This window comes from Carassius carassius, chromosome 49 (genome assembly GCF_963082965.1).
Source record: "Carassius carassius chromosome 49, fCarCar2.1, whole genome shotgun sequence".
In the NCBI taxonomy this organism is placed as follows: Eukaryota; Metazoa; Chordata; class Actinopteri; order Cypriniformes; family Cyprinidae; genus Carassius; species Carassius carassius.
This window is the reverse complement of record NC_081803.1, coordinates 11,932,765-11,957,284: the sequence shown is the minus strand read 5'-3', so window position 1 is coordinate 11,957,284 and position 24,520 is coordinate 11,932,765. Positions and strand designations below refer to the sequence as shown.

Below are 24,520 nucleotides of genomic sequence, written 5' to 3'. Positions count from 1 at the left end.
CCTGAAAAAGAAGGGCCAACACTGCAAATACTGACTCTTTGCATAAATGTCATGTAATTGTCGATAAAAGCCTTTGAAATGTATGAAGTGCTTGTAATTATATTTCAGTACATCACAGAAACAACTGAAACAAAGATCTAAAAGCAGTTTAGCAGCAAACTTTTTGAAAACTAATATTTGTGTAATTCTCAAAACTTTTGGCCACGACTGTACATGCTTAGCACTAGGTACTATGGACACTTTTTGCTTCCATTGGAATGAATTCATTCTGATTGATGAATCCGAATGTAGTGTTTACATGAACGCTAAATCAGGTTAATGCATTTGTCACAAGCTTCTGATCAGATTTACTCTTTTGACATGCTCACACTGCATGAATATACAGATATATTCCCGCTGTTGTCACATGCTGTTTTAAAAAGATAACGATCTTTTACGATATTTATCTACTTAGGGTTCTAGTTAGGCGACAACCAGCACATGAACTGTTGTGCAGTGCTTGTCACAGTGTCTGGGTTGTGTCCCTGGGTTTCCACTAGATGTCCTCCTTTCCCACGGTGTCTGTCACCTTATTAACTGTCTGTTCCCTTATTTGGTCACCTTCCTCCTTGTTTGAGTTAATTGATTATTCCCCACCTGTCTCCAGTTCCCTCATTCACCTTCTGTGTATTTATACCCGGTCTGTCTGTGTATGTGTCACAGAGTCCTTGTTGAATGTTTAATTCATGTCCGTCAGCTCTTGTCCTTGCCTTGTGTTAGTGTCTTGTTTATGTTTGGATGGATGTTTTGGTCTCGACCCCTGCCTGGACTGTTTACCCTTTTTGGATTACCCTTTAATAAAAGACTTACCTGCAATTGGTTCCCTCTCCCGTGGTTCTTTGTAACACCGATCGTGACAGAAGGACTCCGTCATGCAAGGAACCAGCGGTATGTCTTTTTCCCGCTCCCCAGCCAGAATGGCGGAGCGGAGGGCGAAGTATCTGAGGTTGATCGCCCTCCGCCAAGAGGGCAATGAGGTGGGTGCCCTGGCACAGGTGTTCTGGTCCCTGGCCGAGGGCATGGGATACAATGACGCAGCCCTTAAAGACTATTTTAATGGCGGGCTGGATGATCCAGTGTCTCAGGAGGAGATGGCGCAGTTAGAGACACTGGAATTCTGGGAATTCGTGCGCTACCTGCAGCATCGGCTTCGGTGGGATGCCCCAGCCACTTCTGTCTCTTCCGGCGGGGTGGTCATCAGCCCAGCACCACTGCCCAGAATGGCAACCAGCCAAGCGCCACAACCCAAGATGGCCGCCAGTCCAGCACCACTGCCCAGGATGGCTACCAGCCAAGCGCCACAGCACAAGATGGCCGCTAACCCAGCGCCAATGCCCAAATTGGCCACCGTTCCAGCGCCACAGCCCAAGATGGCCGCCAACCCAGCGCCAATGCCCAAATTGGCCACCAGTCCAGCGCCACAGTACAAGATGGCCGCCAGCCCAGCGCCAATGCCCACTTTGGCCACCGGTTCAGCGCCACAGCCCAAGATGGCCGTCAGCCTAGCGCCACAGCCCAAGATGGCCATCAGCCTAGCGCCACAGCACAAGATGGCCGCTAACCCAGCGCCAATGCCCAAATTGGCCACCGGTCCAGCGCCACAATACAAGATGGCCGCCAGTCCAGCACCACAACCCCAGATGGCCGCCAGCCCAGCACCACAGTACAAGATGGCCGCCTGTCCAGAGTTATGGCCCAAGATGGCTGCTTGCCCAGCGCCGCTGCACAGGATGAGAGTCTCAGCTGACCCTCCAGAGTCGAGTCAGGTTCCAGTGGACCCTTCAGAGTCGAGTCAGGTGCCAGTGGACCCTCCAGAGTCGAGTCAGGTGCCAGTGGACCCTCCAGAGTCGAGTCAGGTGCCAGTGGACCCTCCAGAGTCGAGTCAGGTGCCAGTGGACCCTCCAGAGTCGAGTCAGGTGCCAGTGGACCCTCCAGAGTCGAGTCAGGTGCCAGTGGACCCTCCAGAGTCGAGTCAGGTGCCAGTGGACCCTCCAGAGTCGAGTCAGGTGCCAGTGGACCCTCCAGAGTCGAGTCAGGTGCCAGTGGACCCTCCAGAGTCGAGTCAGGTGCCAGTGGACCCTCCAGAGTCGAGTCAGGTGCCAGTCACCGCTGATCCTCCAGAGTCAGGTGCCAGTCACCGCTGATCCTCCAGAGTCAGGTGCCAGTCACCGCTGATCCTCCAGAGTCAGGTGCCAGTCACCGCTGATCCTCCAGAGTCAGGTGCCAGTCACCGCTGATCCTCCAGAGTCAGGTGCCAGTCACCGCTGATCCTCCAGAGTCAGGGCTAGTCACCGCTGATCCTCCAGAGTCAGGGCTAGTCACCGGTGATCTTCAGGGACTGAGTCAAGCCACCGCTGATCCTCCAGAGTCAGGGCTAGTCACCGGTGATCTTCAGGGACTGAGTCAAGTCACCGGTGATCTTCAGGGACTGAGTCAAGTCACCGGTGATCTTCAGGGACTGAGTCAAGTCACCGGTGATCTTCAGGGACTGAGTCAAGTCACCTCTGATCTTCATGAGCAAATGCAAGTCACCAATGATCTTCATGAGCAAATACAAGTCACCAATGATCTTCATGAGCAGTGTCAGGCCAGCACCAATCTTCTGGAGTCCAGTAAGGACACCAGGGAATTACCAGAGTTTCGTTGTTCCTTTGGTGCAGCCGCACGGAGGTCTGCTCCGCCTTGGGGGGCTCTGGTCCTGACCACATGGCTGTGGTGGTCTTCTGCTCCGCCCTGGGGGCCTTCCGCCCTGACCACACGGCTGTGGGGGTCTTCCGCTCCGCCCTGGAGGACTCTGTGGGGGTGGTGGTCACATGGTTGTGGTGGTCTTCTGCTCCGCCCTGGGGGGCTTCCGCCCTGACCACACGGTTGTGGTGGTCCTTTGCTCCGCCCTGGGGGACTCCAGTCTCCACCACACAGACGTGGTGGTCTTCTGCCCCGCCCTGGAGGGGCTTCATGTTGTTTTTTGTTTTTGTGTTCACTCCTGTCCCTGTTCCTCTCTGTCAGTCTGGCCCTCCGTCCCTCCCCCTGAACCTCCTCCGGTCCTCCTCCCTCCTGGTCTCCCTGTTTTGTGTTCACACTTCTGGTGTCTGTTCCCCATGTTTTTCTTTTCTGGCCCTCCGTCCCTCCCCCTGAGCCTCCACCTGTCCGCCTCCCTCCTGGTCTCTGTTTTGTGTCTGTCGTGGAGTGTCTGGGAGACGCTCCGTAGAGGGGGGGTACTGTCACATTGTCTGGGTTGTGTCCCTGGGTTTCCACTAGTTGCCCTCCTTTCCCACGGTGTCTGTCACCTTATTAACTGTCTGTTCCCTTATTTGGTCACCTTCCTCCTTGTTTGAGTTAATTGATTATTCCCCACCTGTCTCCAGTTCCCTCATTCACCTTCTGTGTATTTATACCCGGTCTGTCTGTGTATGTGTCACGGAGTCCTTGTTGAATGTTTAATTCATGTCCGTCAGCTCTTGTCCTTGCCTTGTGTTCGTGTCTTGTTTATGTTTGGATGGATGTTTTGGTCTCGACCCCTGCCTGGACGGTTTACTCTATTTGTTGATGAGAGTCTTAAACAAGGACTGGTGGAATGTTGTCCTGCTCCACTTCACAAACACTGAGTGAAAGGAGAGTTTTATAATGTCGGGATACTTATTTATAACACTTTATTAGCCAGGAAGAACAGCTTGTTCCGCACGTCATACGTCATTACGCTATTTCTACATCACTACGCATGCGCAGTACTTTCCAATTTCGGTTTTCAATCCGATCAAGTGTTTACATGTCCTCTCGCTCAGATTACTAAAGGAATAAACCACCCTTTAAAATCCGATAAAAATTTTAATTGGATCTGGCCAATTCAATCCGATTGACGTGTTTACATGTGACTTTTTTTTTTATTCTGATTGTGCTTCTAGTCCTATTACAATCGGATTAGTAAGGTCCACGTAAACGCAGCTACTGACAATCTTGCAACATGCACCAACCCTTCAGACTTCCAGGAAAAGCACCAAAGGAACTTGCTTCCCATGCGGCTACCTTGATTTAAAAGCACAGTCATTTGACACCGGTGCCAGTGCTGTCCAATATGTCACAATCATGACATGTTTACTTGTGTGAAGAATATTTGCCGACATGTACATCTTATCTGCTTTCTCCAGAAATTTAAATCATTAAACGGTTACCCACACCGCAGCTTCCAAAAAAAGTGAACTTGTTTTACTGCACCTTGATCTGTATTTGTGCTAATATGCATGATTAATATTCTTGTGCCTATACTTTTATTACTATTTTCTGTGTTACTTTGCTTCAAAAACAAAAACATTTGTTGTTTCATATAGTCCATAATGTCACATCTATTAACATTAAATTGGGTTTGCTGAATCTGTTTAAGGGGGAACATTTGTTGGTTGTACTGATATTGGCCTGTGTGAGAGTGTTTGGACCCATATCTGTGAATAATGTTCGTGTAGTATCAACTTTTCCTCTAAACCATTGCGGATGAGTGCTATTGAAAGCAATGACTTTAGGCCCTCATAAATTCACAAAGCACCAGTGTTATGACACAATGAAGCGTACACATCGCTCAGTCGTGCCGTTGTCTTCCTGGAAGAATGCTTGTTGATAGTATTAAGTTAAAAAAGATGTCCCCCTAATCCCTCAATAGAAACAAAAAATGTCTGCTTTGAAAGTTTTTTTAGCATGTGTTCTTCATAAATATTTGATGTTTTAAATAATGCAAATTCCTTCAACAATTTAAGATGTACGTCAACATTCCAGTACTTTGTTTGCATCTATAAGATTGTTGTTTGCCTGGAGTTGACCAAGATCAGGAAGAAGTTTAGAGAGCTGTCACTGTGTTGACCACAGTGAGATGTAATGGTATGCAGTGCAATCCCAGTACGCACTTGGCTAGTGTCCTCTTTTGTCTGTTCGGCTGTTAGATTGCCAAGTGTAATCCCTGTGCTCTCTGGGGCCTCAAAATGGGTTTAATCTCTGGCCAGCGCCACTGTTCGCTGTCACCCCCCATCAGAGCTACAGTGGTCTGATCTGTGTGAGATACATACCATTCAACCAACACAGTGGGATTTTACATAACATACATTAACAAATGAAGATTTGAGAGGCAATGAGCAATAGAACTGTTTTTAGAATTTTCAAACTTGATAAAACTTGAAAGTGTGTAGACAGCATTATAATTTTATAACAGAAAACTGATATAGGTTTTCTATTATGCTATGAATGTTAATTTCACTCAAATAATCTTTTAATCCAAAATGTTGCCCACTTGATTGGTCTAAGTAATATCACACACCTAACTCACACTCATATCAATAACTGTCACAATAAATGTCCTTTTTTTTAATTTCTTTCAAGTTTAAATTGAAAATTGTAGACACCTGACCATTGTGGTTTTGAACTACTCTTTATGGTTAGGACACAACACTTCACATTTTTTAATTCTTTACACTCTTCTTGTCATTAAAAAAAAAAAATTCAATTTCAAAAAAGTTCATGCATGTTTTGTCAGGCGACACAACAGGTTTGTTTTGCCTGATTTTGACTCGTATCATCAGCAGTTTGCGGTGCAGGCTGCAATATAATTATATTTTTTATCCCTTAGAAATAGGGATGCAACGATTCCATTTTTCAGAACCGATCCGATACTGAAAATTCGGAGTATCTACTGATACCAATTCAATCCGATACTAGCACTTTTTTTTTTTAATCAATGTAGAATTTAATCACAATCTACTAAATATAGACAAATTAATTTTAATGAAAAATAACAAATTTAAATATATATAATTATAATCTGACAAAAATACTATTATAAACTAGGTTAGTGGATAATTCAGCAGCAAAAGTCACGGGTGCACAATAAGTTTATAAAATCTAGTGAAATTTTTTATTTACAAATAAGTGAATAAGTCTAAAATCTGGTAAAATGTTACACATTGCTCTTTGTATTGTTGTAAAATACATTCATATAAAAACAAGTATATGCATTTATATAGAAATGTTTCTTTTAAATGTTTAGGACAGTAATAAAGGCAGCAACATATCATAGATAGGACAGAACAAGAAAGATTATTAATAATCTTTGATTGCGCATAAAGTTATTAAACCTAGGCTCACTGTCTGCCGCTGGCTGCTTGGTCGTTAAAAATTTAAATAAAACGTATATTTAACAAACAAAAAATGCTCCAAATGTTTTTCTAAATTAACTTAATAAAAAAAAATAAAAAAATCACTTTGCTATTACACAAAACAGACCTATTTTAATAGCTGAAACAGTAGTATAAGCTGTTAAGGAACTGTTTAGCCATACAAATCAGACACTAGAGCAGTGGTTCTCAACCCGCGGGCCGCATGTGGCCCGTGACGAATTCAAATGCGGCCCGCCATGTGCTGAATAAAAAAAAAATTAAAAAAAAAAACTTTCAGTTTTACAATTTATTTTTTACATTAAAAAATGTAGGCTAATAATGAAATATAAGCTATATCCTAATGTTTTATGTGAAATTATTTTGTTTTTCATATATTATTTTCAGACATGAGCAGACCTACTCGCATAACGTTACGCATTTAACGAACACATACAAGCACGCACTTTGGCAGAATTCAATTCAAATAGTCATCAACAGCCATTAGTTAAGGTAAAATTGAGCATCAGAATGGACAAATTTGTTTTTAAGGGAGAAAAAAAGAAATGTGAAATTGCCAGCGAATGAACACGTACAGACAGGTGCGCGTGGTCAGTAGTCTTCAAAAGCACAATTGCACATGCGCAGGAAGAAGCTCATTGCTACTCGAACCTGTGTAATCCGTCAATAAAAGAATATAAAGACAGTCAGATGTGCAATAATTCTGGGCAATTGTTTGTCGCAGAGCGAACCATCAGCGTGCGCATTCAGAAGTATAAATTGAAGTCTGCGTCCGCGCTGGCGGTGTAAGCATCCGGATTGCTCATCCGAAAAGTATAACAAAGGCTTTACAATCGAAACTTCTTTGTGCTGTTACTCCTTTCGAGCTGAATCTCACATATTGTTTAGCTCCCGACAGCATCAGGTGTTTTATTTATGGGGAGTAGAATTATTTATTTATTTCAATGAATGTAATAGATTAGATATCATAATATTTAGGCTATAATATTATAAATCAGGTTGGTTTGTATTGGTGACGTAATATGTAAATTATATGCGTTCGGCCCGCGAGACTGCACTTGGACCATAGTGCGGCCCGCTGGAAAAAAAAAAGGTTGAGAACCACTGCACTAGAGCATCCCTTCATTCAGACACAGTGGAAGATCTGATAAGAATCAGCGTAGAGGGGCCAAGTCTGGAAGATTTAGCTGCCAGAGAGTGTGGCCAGCTGGTTTAGCCAAGGCCAAAGATCAAGAAGGCCAAAATACAGAGGTTGGCCATCCAAGGGGCATATGACTGCAATGGAGGATAGTCCATAAGACATTGAGCAATGAGATGTTCAGTTTGAAGCCCTTAAAACTCTTAATTAAGATTTTCTTTTTATTTAATTTATCTTGAGATGTTTTAAGTTTAAATTTCACCTTAGTGAAGCACTTTTAGCACCAACATTTCTTCAGTAAGTTACCTTTCTTGTAGAATTGTGCTTCAAATAAAGAACTTTGTTGACCAGAATGTTAGTTAATAATTTAGGCTAAAAGTCAATATTGCTTATATGGACAGCGATTTAAAAGAAAAAAAAAAAGAAAAAGTGACCTTGCTACTGGTTTCAGTTGTTTGTATAAAAAAAAAAACAGTAGTCTAAATATATTTAGTATAAATGGGTAAACACTATAGCTTAATCTAAAAATATATTATTAAATTCTTTTGCTCATTTAATACATGTCTACGTTAATGATATAGGCCTAATAAAATTTTATATGAATATCACATTTCTGGCACAATACCATGGTACAGTTAGTGTTGTTACTACAGTAAATCCATGTTAAATGATGGCGATTTGTAGATTAAAAGCCTTCAGACTGTATTGCCATGGACATTGTTTCTCCTGTTTATCAGCATGGTTACATCTGGCTTTAAACTAATTTAAATCAACGAGTCATTTGTGTTCTACAAATTCAAGTGCTTCACACTAGATCCCACAGCGATGTTTAGTGGTCGCTTGACCGAGACACATCAGCAAGTAAACTCATCTGCTCTATTAAACCCGTGCTGCACTGCTGTTTGATCTTTGATCTGAGCGGATAAATGGTCCGTGGGGCAAACTCTTGTTATCGTTTTTTCGAGTAAAATTATAAAGCCCTATGATGGTATACAAGCAGTGTTATAATATTTTAGTCTAGGTTTGACCTATTTTTCTTTTGTCCTGTCCAGGTTAATGGTTGCCTCCAAAAGACCGCTCAAGGTCTCAGATGAACGGATCCAGACGTACCTGCAGCGACAGAACCAGCACCTGGCTGCAGCCATCACAGACGGCGACCATGAGCCTGAGGTCGACCCCTACGCCTTCGTCGATGGAGATGTTAAGTTCACCTTCTCAGATAAGAAAGACAAAGCTGGGGGAGATAGAGAACCAGGGAAGAAACACAAGGTGAGCAAAGTCTTTTGCTAGAGATGTCATTATGCACTACTCCTTGGGTTAAACTAATGTTACAAATTTCGGGGTTGGTAAGATTTTTTTTTTTCAAGGTATTTTAAGCTCACAGAGGCTGCATCTATTTGATGAAAAATACAGTAAAACATACGTACATACAGTAAAAACAACGACAATATTTTTTTTGATGGCAAAGCTGAATTTACAGCAGCCATTACTCCAGTCTTCTGTGTCACATGATCCTTCAGAAATTATTCTAATATGTTGATTTGGTGCTCAAGAAACATTATCATTGTTGAGAACTAGTTGTGCTGCTTAATATTTCTGTGAAAACTGTGAAGCCATTTAAAAGAACAGCATGTTTTAAATATAAATCTTCTGTAACATTATAAATGTCTTTACTAGCACTTTTGATAAATTTTATACATCCTTACTGAATAAAGGTATAAATTGAAAAAAAAAATGTAAATGTAAGGGTGCTCTTTACTTTTCACAAGTTATTTTCATTTTCCATTTGTTACAGAAGTAAAAAGGGTTGTGAATACCATTTCATCACATGGACAATTGTTCAATGCAAAAAGAAATTTTAGACACCGCATATTCTCCATTGGCAGTTTAGCATGTAATATGCTGGCGTCATGTCTGCTGTCTTCAGCTCATGGGAGATTCCCATCTGAGATCTGAATCTGAAACCTTCAAATGTGGAGGAGAGCATAGAGTGTGTGATCAAGTCTCTCCCGTTCCAGTTGGATTTTCACACATACTTAAAGCGTCTTGCGGTTTGCATGTATAGGCTTTTATTACGGAGTTGGTCATTAGGACGTATAGTGTGTGAACAGAGCAACAGATTACACTCTTTTTGCAGAGAGATGACCTGCAGCATAATGAAATTAGGCATGGCGTAATGAATCTCTGCATAGCATGCAGTTTGCATTGTAATGATTGCTCTGAGATGTGGAGGTTCCATGAGGGGCATGTTAAGGGTCTGTGGTGGGTTTGTAAGGTGCTGAGGGAAAGCTGCAGTCTCATTAGCATGCGCTGTTATCTTCTATTACAATGTTATTTATTATTCTGTGCTTGGAAGATATAATTTGGTGGTAAAATATAAATATGCTTTCACACTCTCTCTTTCTCTCTCTCAACATCTTTTGTTTCTCTCTTACTCGTCATCTTCTGTTTCTCTCTTTCACACTCTCCCTCACTCTTCTTTTGCTGTCACTTTTTCTGATATTTTGGCTGCTTCTGGGTGATTGTTAGCCAACATGTGATCACAAACTGACACACTGGACGGTTTTATCTTATGTTTTGTGGAAAAGTAAATGAGTGTGTGCCTAATTTTTAGATACTGAGGACTACTTTGTCAAAAATATGTCATAGAGGTGTCAAAAATATCACCTAAATACATTAATCTGTACCAAACAGAACTATTTTAAGGGTTAAATCAAGTATAAATAGCTCTTTAAGGTAACATTTGGAGGTCACCATTTTATAGTGTATGTTCTAGTTTTGTCTCAACTCATTTGCGATTAAGTGTCAGAGTACGTTTTGGACCCTGCATATCTAATATGCATAACCTACGTAACCTTTGTGTGTCTGTGCATTATAATGTGTTATTTTAAACCTTTGCTTTTCTTTTGCTCTCACAGGGAGAAGATGGCAGTGCTGCACTATCAGATGGTAAGGACCGTCCTGTTACACTCCACTGACTCTCTCATGAACCCCTCTCAAACCCTGAGTCCATTAATTTTATTTGAAATTGTTTCCCTGTTGACAGGCTGGGTCACTTTAGTGTATTGTTGCCCATAAAGGTTAAATGTGTTCGCTGAGTGAGGAAAAGGGCTCCTGATATGGTCTTAAGCCCAGGCTGTGGTTACACTAGATAAAGCTGGAGAACAAGCTTGTGTGTTAAGCTTTCACTCTCTTTCTCTCTCTCAGATGCTCAGCGGGCGGCAGCCAATAACCGGGCTGCTTCCACCAGCCTCATACATGATTCAGACCTTGCAGTCTCCTTCAAAGACCTGGACAACCTCTTCAACTCAGATGAGGACGAACAAACAGTTAGTATCAAGCTGTCTTTCTATTATCTCTTTCTGTTTTGTGCCCCCTTTGTGTCACTGTGTGAAAATACATTCTGCTGGATTGGCAAATTTTCACAATGACTTCTGGGCACGGAGCTGATTGCCGTACAAAATTAGATGTTAAAATATATCATCGATATGTAATTACTGTTAAAATTACCATTGCATGGCTATTTGAAAATAAGGGTATGTTGCAATGGAAATGTGTTTTTGCCCACTTTTAGAGAAATTGCTGTAATTTTAATGAAATCATAGCTCAGATTTTTGGCTAATTTGTGTATTTCTCCATAGCCTGGAGCACGGAGAGCTGTAAATGGAGCAGATGAGAAGTTTGGCAGCAAAGAGTCGAAGCCAGCCACACTGGACCCTGTCTCCTGTATAAGTGAGCACAGTCTGTCTATAAATATACAGGGTTTACTTCTTCATTCAAACTCTGTATACTGCTCCCTGCTGGCCATTGTGACAACTCTTACATTGCTCGGAGACGAGCAGTAACATCATGCACATATTTCTTTGAGTGGGAACAGGGTCTTTAACATGCAAAAATTAAGGGTTCAGAAATACTGTACGCTTTTTAATAAACCAAATCAAAACTAAAAAAAAAAGTTTTGTATGGAAAAGAGCAACTTTGACATTTTGACAGTAAGTGCTTTTGCTTTCCACAAGAAAAAGTGGGAAATAGGGTTATGAGATGACTAAAAACATATTTTTTTATCAAGCATGTCTTGTGCATCGTCCCCTGCATCCTTCCGTTTACATGTCATCTTTCCCTCTGCTCATCCATCCCTCAGGCACGGCTGATCTACACCAGATGTTCCCTACGCCTCCGTCTTTAGAGCAGCACAACATGGGTTACTCTCCCATGAACAAAGAGTATGGATGTATGGAGCCAGGCTCTGGTCTCAACACTCTAGATGGCCCTACTGTTCTGTGTGGTCAGTTTAAAATTGAGGTGGAGGAGAGTTTCTGCAGCCCCAAACCTTCTGAAATCAAGGTGAGACGAGTATGAAGACTGCTACACCATGTTCTAACCATGTGCAGTGCTGAACGTATCCAGTGCCAAGTCATTTTTCTGTCTTCAATGACAGCAAAGTGCTTTGAAGAGCAACACAACCACAGCCAATCAGAATGCACTTTTTTTATATGAGTTTTTTTTCTTTTTTGGCTTCTAGTTAAATGTATGACCTCTAAACTTGTTGAACTTTTGCTTGCATGCATTTACTTAAGTACTTTCTTTAATTTGTTCATTTTTTATTGAGTTGCTATTACATTACATTTACATTAATTCATTTAGCAGACGCTTTTATCCAAAGCGACTTACAGATGAGGACAGTGGAAGCAATCAAAAACAACAAAAAGACCAATGATATATAAGTGCTATAGAACTGGAATGACTGGAACGGCAAATTGAATATGGTTTTCTCTCTCTCTCCCCAGGACTTCTCATTTGTGTACAAGCCTGACTTGTGTCAGCCGTTTGTGGGCTGTTCCATGTTTGCCCCCCTGAAGTCTTTGCCCAGTCAATGCCTGCCCCCTATCAAACTGCCTGATGAGTGTGTTTACAGGCCAAGCTGGACAGTGGGAAAACTAGAGCTACTCAGCTCTGTACCTGCTATGACCATTTTCAGCAAGGATGGGTAAGTTTCACATTTAGGGTGAAATATACTTAACCTAGTGTATGAACCACATATATCTTTACTTTTGTATGCACTCAGAGGGTCTCACAAAGAAATGTCTGGGCCATATTTCCCCCCGAATTCAAAATGAAGATGTTAAAATAAAATGTATTTTGCAATTAACATTTTGTTCATTCTGACAGTAAAGCACAAAGCCTTGCTAAATTCTCAGCCATCTATTTGTCTTTAATTGTCATAAATGATGGCACAATGAAAAAAAAGTTTATTTTCTGTGAAATGTCTTTCCATTTTGATTTTTGGGGTAAAATATAATTTTCTGCAAGATTCACTGTATGTACAAACTAATTCTCTGTGGAATCAGTTGCACCCACACACCTTTTGTTTTTTAGTAATGGTGAATAAAGAATAAAAGCAAAGAACAGGTGTTAACGCGGGTAATTAGCCTGTCAAATCCATCTGCTGCCACTGTCCTTTTATTTTCTTATATTTAGTAGCTGCTTATCTCAGAGCTTCTTTATTGTCTACACTCAAGCTACTGTTTCTCGTGGACTGGTTGATTTGTATAGATAGTGTTAGCTGAGTCTACCACATCTGATTGTTATTCACGTGGTGTTAATTCATAATCTTGTCGTCTGGTTTGCCATTTCAAGTGATGTTATGAACCTGTGTCAAGGTCAACTTCAAAAACACTTTCATTCTGTTAGTCTAAAGTTAGACTTGAGTTATGCTACTTGTATTGTCTCTATACTGCTGCTATATCAAAAGAGATGAAAAAAAAAATCTGATAGTTATTTTCATGCATTAATCTCAGAGAGCAAAAAGAACACAGTTCTCATTAACTAATAATAGACATTATTTTTGATGTTTGTAGAAAATCAGTGAAATCGAGAGAGGAGCGGGGTGTTGTGAATGGTCGATGACAGGGCGATAAGTCTGGTCGTAAAGTCCACATTTGTTTAAGTCAGTCCAAAAGCCCTTTATGAGCTGGTTAGTTGCCTTTTATAACCCACAGCAGCTGGGGGATTGGGCCACGACTTCAAATAGGGACCTTCAAACACCTGCCTGTTTTTAAAGGCCACACTCGGCATTCTCACACTCATGCACATACATACGGTCCATGTGGCACAAGATGTGCTTTCATTTCTTGCACAGCTGCCTGTTGGACCGTCTGCCTAAAATAGTTTCTCACTTCCTCCCCCCTTGAGGTCTTCTTAGGATACAAGTACAGTGCAGCTCATGATATGTCCACTCTGTAATACTCATCTATGTGTATAACATCTATGTGTATTACTATGTGTATCTAGTGAGAATAGACAAGATGTTTTAAATGTTGGTTATTTGTTGTAGGGTTTGACTTCAGTAATGTCCCAATTAACCTCTTGTCTTTTTTCTGCTTTTTTGCACTCTAGTGAATGCAATGCTATGGAACAAGAGTACATCCAGACGTATACCCCTCAGACCCACACGCCATTCTTGTCTAACAGCGCTCCGCCCAGCAACAGCGGCACAAACATCCTACCATCCCCTGCCACACCTCGCTTCTCAGCTCCCACCCCTCGTACCCCAAGGACACCCCGGACCCCCAGAGGCCCAGCTAGTGTGCAAGGTTCTCTCAAATATGAGAACTCTGACCTGTACTCGCCGGCCTCTACGCCCTCCACCTGCAGGCCGCTCAACTCTGTCGAGCCTGCAACGGTTCCCTCCATCCCCGAAGCCCACAGCCTATACGTCAACCTCATCCTGTCGGAGTCGGTCATGAACCTGTTCAAGGACTGCAACTTTGACAGCTGCTGTATCTGCGTCTGCAACATGAACATCAAAGGTGCTGACGTGGGCATTTACATCAGTGACCCAAACATGGAGGCTCAGTATCCCTGTGGGTGTGGCTTCAGTGCTGTCGTCAATCGGCGCTACGGTAATGGCTCCGGCCTCTTTCTGGAAGATGAGCTGGATGTCATTGGACGGGGTTCGGACGTGAGCCAGGAGGTGGAGAAGCGCTTTGAGATGATACGGAGCACGTCGCTGGAGAAGACAGGGGGTGGAGGCAAGGATCGAGTCCCGGACGAGCTTCTCTCTCTCCTGCAGGATCAGTGCACTAATCCCTTCTCCCCTATGCTGGCTTTGGACCCTGAGGGACTGTCTTCCCAAGGGCCAGGGGGCACCACTGTACCACCATGTGTGCGTGTGGAGGAAAGGGACTTCCACAATGACTGTTACCTGGCTCTAGAACATGGGCGGCAATTCATGGATAACATGTCCGGTGGGAAGGTAGATGAGACGCTGGTGAAGAGCACGTGTTTGCACCATTGGGCCAAACACAGCGGTGAGAGATTAGCGCATATTCGCCATTTGTTCACACTTCATTTCTATTTACAACAAAAGTCAATACTCCTCATTAAGCTTAATTACCACAGATAGGATCATAAAAGAATGAATGCATTCATATTTACAAAAGAAGATAGCCATGAAACCTTGAGGTCAAAGTTGACCATATGTAAGGGATAATGTACATCCAGCTGGTTGTTCTCTCAGAATAAACCCTGACTGGGTGTATCAGCCTAAAGGGGTTTATTCTGAGAACACCCGGCTGGATGTACATTACATCGCTTATTACACAGCTACTTCATTTTACAGTTACCTGTGAACACGACACCCTTAACAGTATAGGTTCAGTTACCCAGATGTATTTATTTATTATTTACTTTTAGGGCTGGGCTTAGGTTATCGCGTTAACGCATTAATTGACACAGTTTTTTATTATTATGAAAGTCTGTTGCGCACTGGCTCTGAATACACATACAGACAAATCATGGGTCACAGGAGGGGATGCTGCCAATCAAATTATTTAGGCTAAGCATCAGCATTCACAAACATCTGTCCACTGTTATTTTTAACAGAAAAGAATGCAACGAGCTCGTAATCATGACTTAAGTTGGAAATAGGAAGTTTCCAATAGCACGTGAAGACAGCAGAGAAGCGCTCTCGCTCAACACAGTGGTGTGAATTATGTTAACTTTGTGATTTATTATTTTGAGTCATATGGGACACGGTAACACACTTTTGCTGCTCAGAAATATTCCCTTCAATCATGCAGCATGTTTGAGAAGATCTGCGATCCGGCACAGTTAGCGCTCACACTCACTGATCTATATATAACTGAACCGCGCTATTGTCCACCTCTTCTAACCGAGACAGGCACTGCTAAACGGAGCGATCACACTAGTCAAATGAACCAGGCTTTGGGGGTTAAGACTGCTTAGTGTGAGCACACCCTAATTATTCTCCTGCATCCCACACACACGAGTCTAAACCCGCCCAACAAGTGTTGTCCCACGCCGCACTCTGCTGCGATGGATCCCGCGTATGTGCAGGTTTCTAATAGGAAGGTGCCTGTTACAATGTTATGATCAAGTCTCTTGTTATGTCCTGGCAGTGACAAATGGCTTATTTTATGTTTAATTTAATTACATCAATGTTATAAGTTGAGATTCAGGCTACAATAAATATTTTAACTGCTACAATGTAAAAGGAACTGCTGTAAAAAGCACCTTTTTTGTTTAAAGTGTTTGCAAACAAATTATTACACTTTTGTTCATTTAGCAGTAAGCCTACTTTTAAATGAAAAATGTGCACAATAGAATACTTTTGAATGCATTATTAGTTTTGTGTAAAACAATGCGATTAATTGCTATTAATCGCAGACAATAATGCGATACCGATAGCTAGGTTGGACCACACCTGCCGATACGATTAATCAACCGATACTTTTTAAAATTGATTTTGAATGAAAAAAGTACTAAATCATACATTGTAAATGAATAAAAATATTAAAATTAAATACTAATGATATATGTTACCCTGGACCACCAAACCAGTCTTAAGTATCACTTTCTCAAAATTGAGATTTATACAAAATCTGAAAGCTGAATAAATAAGCTTTCCATTGATGTATGGCTTGTTAGGAGGACAATATTTTACTGAGATGCAACTATTTGAAAATCTAGAATCTGAGGGAGCAAAAAAATCTAAATACTGAGAAAATCGCCTTTTGAATTTCCCCAAATGAACTCTTAGCAATGTATATTACTAATCAAAAATTAACATTTAATATGTTTACAGTAGGTAATTGACAAAATATATTCATAAAATATATTCATCTTTACTTAATATCCTAATGATTTTTGGCATAAAAGAAAAATGTTTTTTTTGGCTATTGCTAAAATTATACCCCAGTAACTTAAGACAGGTTTTGTGGTCCAGGGTCACATATTGATTATACAGTTCATAGTTCATTAACTAATATTAACAGTATTGTTAATGTACATAGGCCAAAGCACTGAAATAAAATAAATATATTTTATGCATACTCTCACACTTTATTTGCTTCTATTTTAGAAAACTTGATGATTATCTAATCAAAATATGGCAGTTGCACAAGTGGACAAAATGTGGTGCACTGCTTCGTATATAGGACAATCACAGGTATCACACACACCAGAGGTGTTGCATTCAATTCAAGCAGTAGCCCAAAACGGTTTATTTAATCACCAAATGGGCAAAAGAGCACTTCAGGAATTAACAAAGTGGCATTGAGTTTGAAACAAAACAAAAAAAATCTGTAGCTCTCTATATGAAGCAAACAAACTTTATTAGTGCCACAGAAAGGTAATATTTCACTGAAAAAAATGCACAATACTAGAGCTGAAACAACGAATCGATTTAATCGATAAAAATCGATTATTAAAATAGTTGTCAACTAATTTAGTCATCGATTCGTTGCTAAATAACTTTTATTTGCCGTAAGCGGCTCATTTCGTGCATATTTCAAATCTGCGGTGACCAAAGTGTGGCAGTAATGAGCCACCGGAGGTTTTACTCAGCCAGTACAGCAGGAGAAGTAGCGAATAGCCAATAGCTGGCCTCGTTTTATGTCACGTGCTTCCCGAACAGCGTCTCTGCAGCATTTAGCGGGATGTGGGAGACTGGGAGTACTTTACTTTGAGCCTTCAAAAAAGAAGAGTAACCTGTAAACTCTGCACTACTGAACTGTTTAAGGGGACGTTCACATATCGCGTCTTTTGCGCGCTCAAGTTCGTTATTTCCAACACCGCACCGCGTCGAGTTAAAAACATCTCAACTTTTCAGAATGCTGCAAGCGCATCGCGGGTCATGTGACAAGAACTAACCAATCAGCTTCATCCTTTCCCGTAACAACGTTAAAAGCTCAGTCAAGATGAAAGGAACAGCTGATCATAGTTGTATATGGATTTCCATTTTGAAATAAATTTAGTAGCAGAGCTACTGCAAGCGATTTTTTGAGCTGCAAATCCATTTATCCTTTGCTGAAATTTCCGCGTCTTCAAGGAGAGAGCACGTCATGGTTGCTTAGCAAAGGCAGACGCCTCAGGGGCGCTTCTGCCCGAGCGCTTTGGAAAGGAGGAGAAAGCGGGGCGCCTAGCGTTTTCTACGCGTTTTTAGGCGCGATATGTGAACGGCCCCTAAGACTTTTATTTGTGCAGATTCTCCAGTACAATGTTGTTTGCAAATGTTTAGTCGTAAAAGCTGATAACATTGCTTTTTAACAGTTAACATTTAAAGCTTTACAAACATGTTCTGTGATCAGTTTGTAGTTTACCAGTTCAAAATTCAGTCGTGCAGCCTAATTATGACTGAATGAGAGAGGTAAATGTTTAAAGATATTTGAAATGCACTTTTTTTCTAAGTATTCACTGCTCTTTTTCACACAGCAGGTTTTTTGTGTGTGACTGTCCAATTTTTTTTTTCTGGACAACCTTCTGATGGATTTTACTTTAAATTGTGATTTCCATTCAGGTTTCATGCCATTGGCACTTTATTCGAAGGATTGTTTACAATTTCACAGCAAAAGCTATAAAGCTGTTTCCCAGTAAATAATAAAATACAATGCACTGCAATTTTATTCTGTTTTATCCTTATTCTTCGTGAAAATATGTTCTGAAAGATTCCTTAATAAGCTTCATTCGGGATGTTAAACTACTTTAGGAGCTCTAAGGACTGCCATGGTGAAAACATTATTTTAAATCTCCTTGTGAAATTTCCTGGAGTATGGGTCAGTGTTCTGATTGCAGAAGAGTTCGACAAAGGATTACTAACACAATAAAACAACTCCACGTATATTTTTGATTAGGATATGACAATGCAAAATGGTTAAAATCTCTTAAAAATCTATGCTGAAGGATAAAGACCATTTATTAATAATTTACTTGGGGGAAAAATGGAAAAAACTAAAATATAAGTACATAAACCGATTAATCGATTAATCGTAAAAATAATCGACAGATTAATCGATTATCAAAATAATCGTTAGTTGCAGCCCTACACAATACACAGCCTAGGTTACATACATTAACAATGATTTGGGATGAACATAATGTAATTTAATGTAAAACTATGTGAGTGGCACCTCAGGATTCCTTTCAGCTGTATTCATATTAGTGTGCTTTCTCACATCACTAGCTGTAAAAATGCAATTTCGCTGGGTAACAAATGCATTAAAGTGACCAGGTGGATAGAAACTTATGCAAATAGATGGGAACAATCATGACATTAAGTACTTGCATGTGTTTTGGTCACATTGTTTTAACCTGTTTGAGGTGCTGCTAATGTTAGTGCCCTCTCACCCTGGACAGCAAACTACTGCTGTTCTTTCTCCTCTAATGCAGCATCTAGTCAACAAATGATTTAATGATAAGAAAACATGCACTATAGTAGGGCTGGACGATTAATCGAAAAGTAATCGAAACCGAAATTTAGAACCTCTAACCGACGTAATTTTCCCATGTCGGTTATTTCGTTATTTCCTGTTAATACTTCCCCCTTAAAAGCATACTAGCACGTGTGTAGCCACATGATTCTGCCAGTCAGTGGCATAAAAGCAAAACACGGAGGTGAATGCCGGTTCAACACATAGTGATGGCATGCGAGCGATGAGCCTTGAGTCTTCACTAAACTTTGTCAGTTGTATTTGTTTTTAATGGTTTGGACGTTCAAGCGATTAGACGATCGGATGTGTATTATTATATCGAGCTACCATGTTCGCGCAGCTGCATTGTGGCACGAAAACTCATAGCTGAGAAGATTACGCGCACAGAGGAACGCAGTTGTCAGTGCTATCTTGTGATTTATCATTAAAGTATCTTAGAATCTCAAAACTTTTATTATAGCATATTTTTCTACTTTTTAAGGAACTAGGCTATTTACAACCCCCAGCTTCACAATAATATAGAGACGGTATGACTAATTCACACACGCAATCACTCGATCGTACTGGTACTGTTTATCTTTAATCTTTATCTCTTACACCGAGCAATAATATGTAAGAAATGTTACGAAAATAGATCAAATAACTGCTGATAGTGAACTATGATCGTTCTTTCAATAGAAAAAAAACCCCAGCTTTAATAGTCGATCTCAACCGTCTGGCTGAGGCCAGTCTAAAAAGACGCTCAGGACAGTTGACAGAATGCTGCTGCATGTCGACACGAAATCGTATAATTTTCACGTGTTATTTAGCCTTGCCACTTGCAAATGTAACCATTCAAAAGACTTTATAGCATTCAAACACAAGACGCGGAAAAACTTAACTGAGTAGCTGGTTACTCGTACACTGTGCTCGGTGGGCACGTGGAGAGAGAGCCGCGTCTCACAGACACCAACACTGAACCAAGCTCTCATTTGCAAAGTTCTCCTTTAAGTTCCTCCTGCACCTCAACGAACAAAAACAACTCGCAGTTTAAACAAACTGAAAAGGATGTTTAAGAGCCCACTTCAGCACCGTGGTGTTCAGGGCTCACGTGGAGAGAGGCGTCACAAAACACTTGAACACCGAATTTGTCTGTTTTGGCTCTTGTACCGACAAATACATAAAAAATATGTGAAAATACCCATCTTGGATAGTATGTTCGAAAAAACTTTCAGTTATGTCTTAAGTTAAAGTAATCAGTTGAGAAAAAAATCGTATGGGTATTATATTGGATGCATTTATTGTCTCTTAAAGTGACCGCGCCTAATATTGCTTGGGCGCCGCGTTGCATTCTGGGACGTGGCGGGCATGTTGATGAACAAATAAACAGAACGAACATACAAATTAAACACTTTCAAACAGGGCCCACTGGTACAACCTGAACCGGGGCCCCGCAAACACCAACTATGGCCCTGTTTACAGTACAAACCTTGTAAGTGAACTATGAGGGCAAAAAAACAAAACAGAAACAAAATAATCATTCATTAATCATAATCGAGGTAAAATGTTCAATTAATCGAGGTTTTGACTTTAGGCCATAATCGTCCTGCCCTACACTATAGTATACTGTATACACACCATTTCGTTGTGTCTAAGTATTCCACTTGTCACAAGTCTCACGTGTCAAAACAAACCGCATGAGGGCGTCAAATATTTTCCCTCTAGAGGCCGTTCTCGTACTGTATAATGACAGCGGACCCTTCTCAGCCACTCTAGCAACGGACGCAACCTGGTATAGATTTTTGCCGATAGTTCCAGCAATGGACTATCGGTTCTGATTAATCAGTCAAAATCTATTATATGTGGTAATAAATCTTGAATATTGATCAATTTGAGTGTATGTATTAAACACCCTTTCTTTCTCTCTCTGTCTCTATAGCAGTGGATGTGAGCGGGCTGTGCTCTCAGGATGTGTTAAGAGTTCTCCTCTTTCTTCAGCCTGTTCTTCAGGATGCCATCCAGAAGAAGAGGACTGTTCGCTCATGGGGAGTCCAGGGGCCTCTCACTTGGCAGCAGTTTCACAAAATGGCTGGAAGAGGGTCTTATGGTGAGCAGCAAGGGCAGTTGTTGAGCAAAAAGGCCATCATGGTTTTTGGAGTGAAAATGATCAAAATTACTCATTGACAAAAGTGAACTTTGAAATTGATGCCAGTTGCTACCTCGATACCACTCACCTCTTAACTTTCACTCAATTAACTTCTTTGCTCTTCTCTAGGCACTGATGAGTCTCCGGAGCCGCTGCCCATTCCTACCTTCTTGGTTGGGTATGAGTATGACTTTGTTGTGCTGTCTCCCTTCGGCCTGCCATACTGGGAGAAGCTACTGCTGGATCCCTTTGGCTCCCAGAGAGATGTGGGATATCTTGTCCTCTGCCCGGACAGCGATGCTCTCCTCTCTGGAGCAGGGAGCTTCTTCAGAGAGTTGACAGCGGTCTACGAGGTGAGAGATTGTGTCAATGGTTAGTTTTCCAAAAGGAATTTTGTCTCACACGTTCCACCTTACTTTTCAACACAAGTAAGCTATTTCCTGTGATTGGGAGAGACTTCCTATTCATTAGCCAATATGGGTAAATAACTAAAAGAATGCAGCAAACAGCAAACCAGTGTGCTCATGATTACAACAATAAATAAATAAATAAATGTATGATGAATGCCAACATCAAGCAGCATAACTGAATGTTGTTGTACAGCCAAAAATAACTGTGTAAATGTAAATCAATGAAGTGGTTGACACTGGAAGCCTTGAAAATTTAAGTAAAAAATAAGGTATATATATATATATATATATACACAGTAAATACATGGTGCACACTTTTTTTCCAGATATGTACCAAAATGGATAGTTAATGATTTTATGTCCACTGCATTTTTTTGCATTTTCTGGCTTCTCTGTGCTGCTATCTGATTGGTCTTTTTTTGTTTCTGCCCAACAGTCTTGTAAGCTTGGTCAACATCGACCAATCTCCAAAGTGCATTCTGATGGCATTGTTAGGGTGGGTGGAGCTGCTGCCAATAAGCTCTCAGAGCAGCCAGTCAGTGATTGGTTCCTGAAAGCAGCTGGTGGTAGCAGTGATGCGTTTGCCAAGCTGAAGCTGTTTGCCCAAGTCTGCAGACATGACCTCGGTAAGCCCCATGTCTCTCTTTCTCCGTTGTCCCTGCTGTCATGGAAATATATCAAAGAGTATTTGTCTCACTAATCTTCATCTTGTTCCCTTTTTCTTTAGCGCCATACCTCGCTACACAGCCATTGGACAGCACTCTCTTCAATCAGCCAACCCCTGTCCCTTCCTCCACCCAGTCATCTTCCTTGCAATCCTCAGGCTCCGCTTTATCCAACTCCCAAACCTCAATGGCCTCCGGAAGCTCCGCCCTCAACAACAACAGTGCTGCCAGCAACAGTGGCTCAGGCCTTCCAGGCAACACCAATAATACCCCCTCCTCCTCAGGCCCTCAGGGCAGCAGCATCCAGTCTGCCAAGCCCAGCTCGTTCCCTCCCTTTGGAAGCATTGGAGTCCAAGGTAACAGCTCCCAGTCTGGGGCTCTGGGCCAGCAGGCTGTCACCCAGAACTCAAGCCTCTCTGGAGACAATTCAGCTGACAGCAGCCAGACTCAGGGGCCATCTGAACCACCAGAGAGGTACACAATGTATTTGTTGCCTTTTCCTGTCTTAATTATGTATAAATTTAAGTTGTCAAAATGTGATGTAATGCGTAAAATTGTTAAAATACCGACTCATCAGGTTTGGGTTAAAAGCACATTAAAGTCCTTTTCTTTCCCCTTTTTCATCAGCACTATGGGGAGAGAAAAGGTCGGAGTTCCAACAGACGGAGATTCACATGCCATCACCTACCCACCTGCCATTATGATTTATATTGTGGACCCTTTCTCATATGAGGAGGCGGAGCCAGGGATGTCACAATCTAGCATGTGGACTCTGGGACTCCTTCGCTGCTACCTGGAGATGCTGCAGGACCTTCCAGCTCACATCCGCAACTCTGTGTTTGTACAGGTAGGTACAACAGCTGATACATTGCATCCTTTACAGTGGACACATCTTTAAAAGTCAGTTTAACATTTCAGGGTGATGTTTACATGCATATGAATGGAAGCCAATGCAGCAAAATGTGTAGTGTAGTGGTTCTTAACTAGCGGGACCCAAGATGACTTGAAATAAGACAAAACAAGCATTAAAATATGCTATAAAAAATAATAATTATTATTATTTGAAGATCCAAGGTTCCCATTGTCTTTAACCTGGATATGACAAACCCTAATTTTAAAAGTGTCATTAATTATTAATATTCAAGTCATTAATTAAATATTTAAAATTCCATGGGGAAAAAATTCAAATTTTTCGGGTTGTGAATCGCAAGTACAAAAAATCATTCTTATCCATTAAATTATGAACAACTGGAAAAGTCAGGTAAATTCATTGGTTAATGAGAGTCATAACCGTGGAAAACATTTAGCTCTCAAAACTTCTGAAATCCTGCAGTTAAATATATGAAACTAGGAGTTTTGGGTGAATATTTTTGTGAATAGTGGGGGGCCTAGAAGTCAAAAAGGTTGAGAGCCACTGATCTACTGTGACTTCATTTCCTCTGGGTTCAAATAGACACCTATAAGAAAGAACAGCAGACATGATGTAAAGACAATAGTAAAACAAATCACTGTTTTACAACTGTTCACTTGGTGTTTTAGATTGTTCCCTGTCAGTACTTGCTCCAGCCTGTGAAGAATGAAGAGAGGTACCTCTACGCCCAGCACCTCAAGTCTCTGGCCTTCTCCGTGTTCACCCAGTGCAGAAGACCTCTCCCAATCTCCACCAATGTGAAATCACTGACGGGTTTCGGTCCCGGCCTCGCCCTCGACACTTCCCTCAGGAACCCAGATGTGAGTGTGGGTTCAGCAGATTGATTGGTTGGCAAATTCAAAAGCAGTTGCCTTTTGTATAGAAATGGGTAGTTCGACAGTCTCCGAAGTATCTTAAGTATTAAAAATAATAATATACATTAGCATTGCTGAAGCTCTGCCATGTTGAAGTGCCAGTCCCTAGTGCCAACAGTGTCAAAATGAACACCTTTTTTTTGAGGCTCCAAAAGCCCATGCTTCTGACCTCCTCCATAGAGCTCCCACCCTGGCAGCCCATTCAGGCTCTTTAATGGCTCTCAATGCTGTATGAGAACTCAGTGACGTGTGGAGACTGTTATACTGACCTCCCTGTCCTGGAACAAAACCAAAGGGGACTTGCACAACCCAACAGTTCTCTTTCCATTTTCTGCTTGGGCAGCTCCGTGAGACCTCCCTAATGGGATCCAGCTTGCATGTTTTGGCAGAGGAATCCGAAAGCTCAACTTGCTCTCCTTTCTTCACAGAACTGTGTGTAGAATCCAATTTTCTCACTATGCTCACTAGCACTGTTTC

At 41.4% G+C, this 24,520-nt stretch overlaps 1 protein-coding gene across 1 annotated transcript in view; it reads left to right on the top strand.

Moving 5' to 3' along the window:
• LOC132132338 (mediator of RNA polymerase II transcription subunit 13-like) overlaps positions 1-24,520 on the top strand; it is a 107,821-nt gene that overhangs the window by 70,895 nt on the left and 12,406 nt on the right. The window contains exons 10-22 of the mRNA XM_059544716.1: positions 8,382-8,598; positions 10,248-10,278; positions 10,537-10,658; positions 10,971-11,061; positions 11,471-11,673; positions 12,117-12,316; positions 13,726-14,639; positions 20,977-21,144; positions 21,313-21,536; positions 22,030-22,219; positions 22,321-22,732; positions 22,886-23,105; positions 23,798-23,989. Coding sequence (XP_059400699.1) covers positions 8,382-8,598; positions 10,248-10,278; positions 10,537-10,658; positions 10,971-11,061; positions 11,471-11,673; positions 12,117-12,316; positions 13,726-14,639; positions 20,977-21,144; positions 21,313-21,536; positions 22,030-22,219; positions 22,321-22,732; positions 22,886-23,105; positions 23,798-23,989 — 3,184 coding nt within the window. The remainder of the gene's footprint in view (positions 1-8,381; positions 8,599-10,247; positions 10,279-10,536; positions 10,659-10,970; positions 11,062-11,470; positions 11,674-12,116; positions 12,317-13,725; positions 14,640-20,976; positions 21,145-21,312; positions 21,537-22,029; positions 22,220-22,320; positions 22,733-22,885; positions 23,106-23,797; positions 23,990-24,520) is intronic.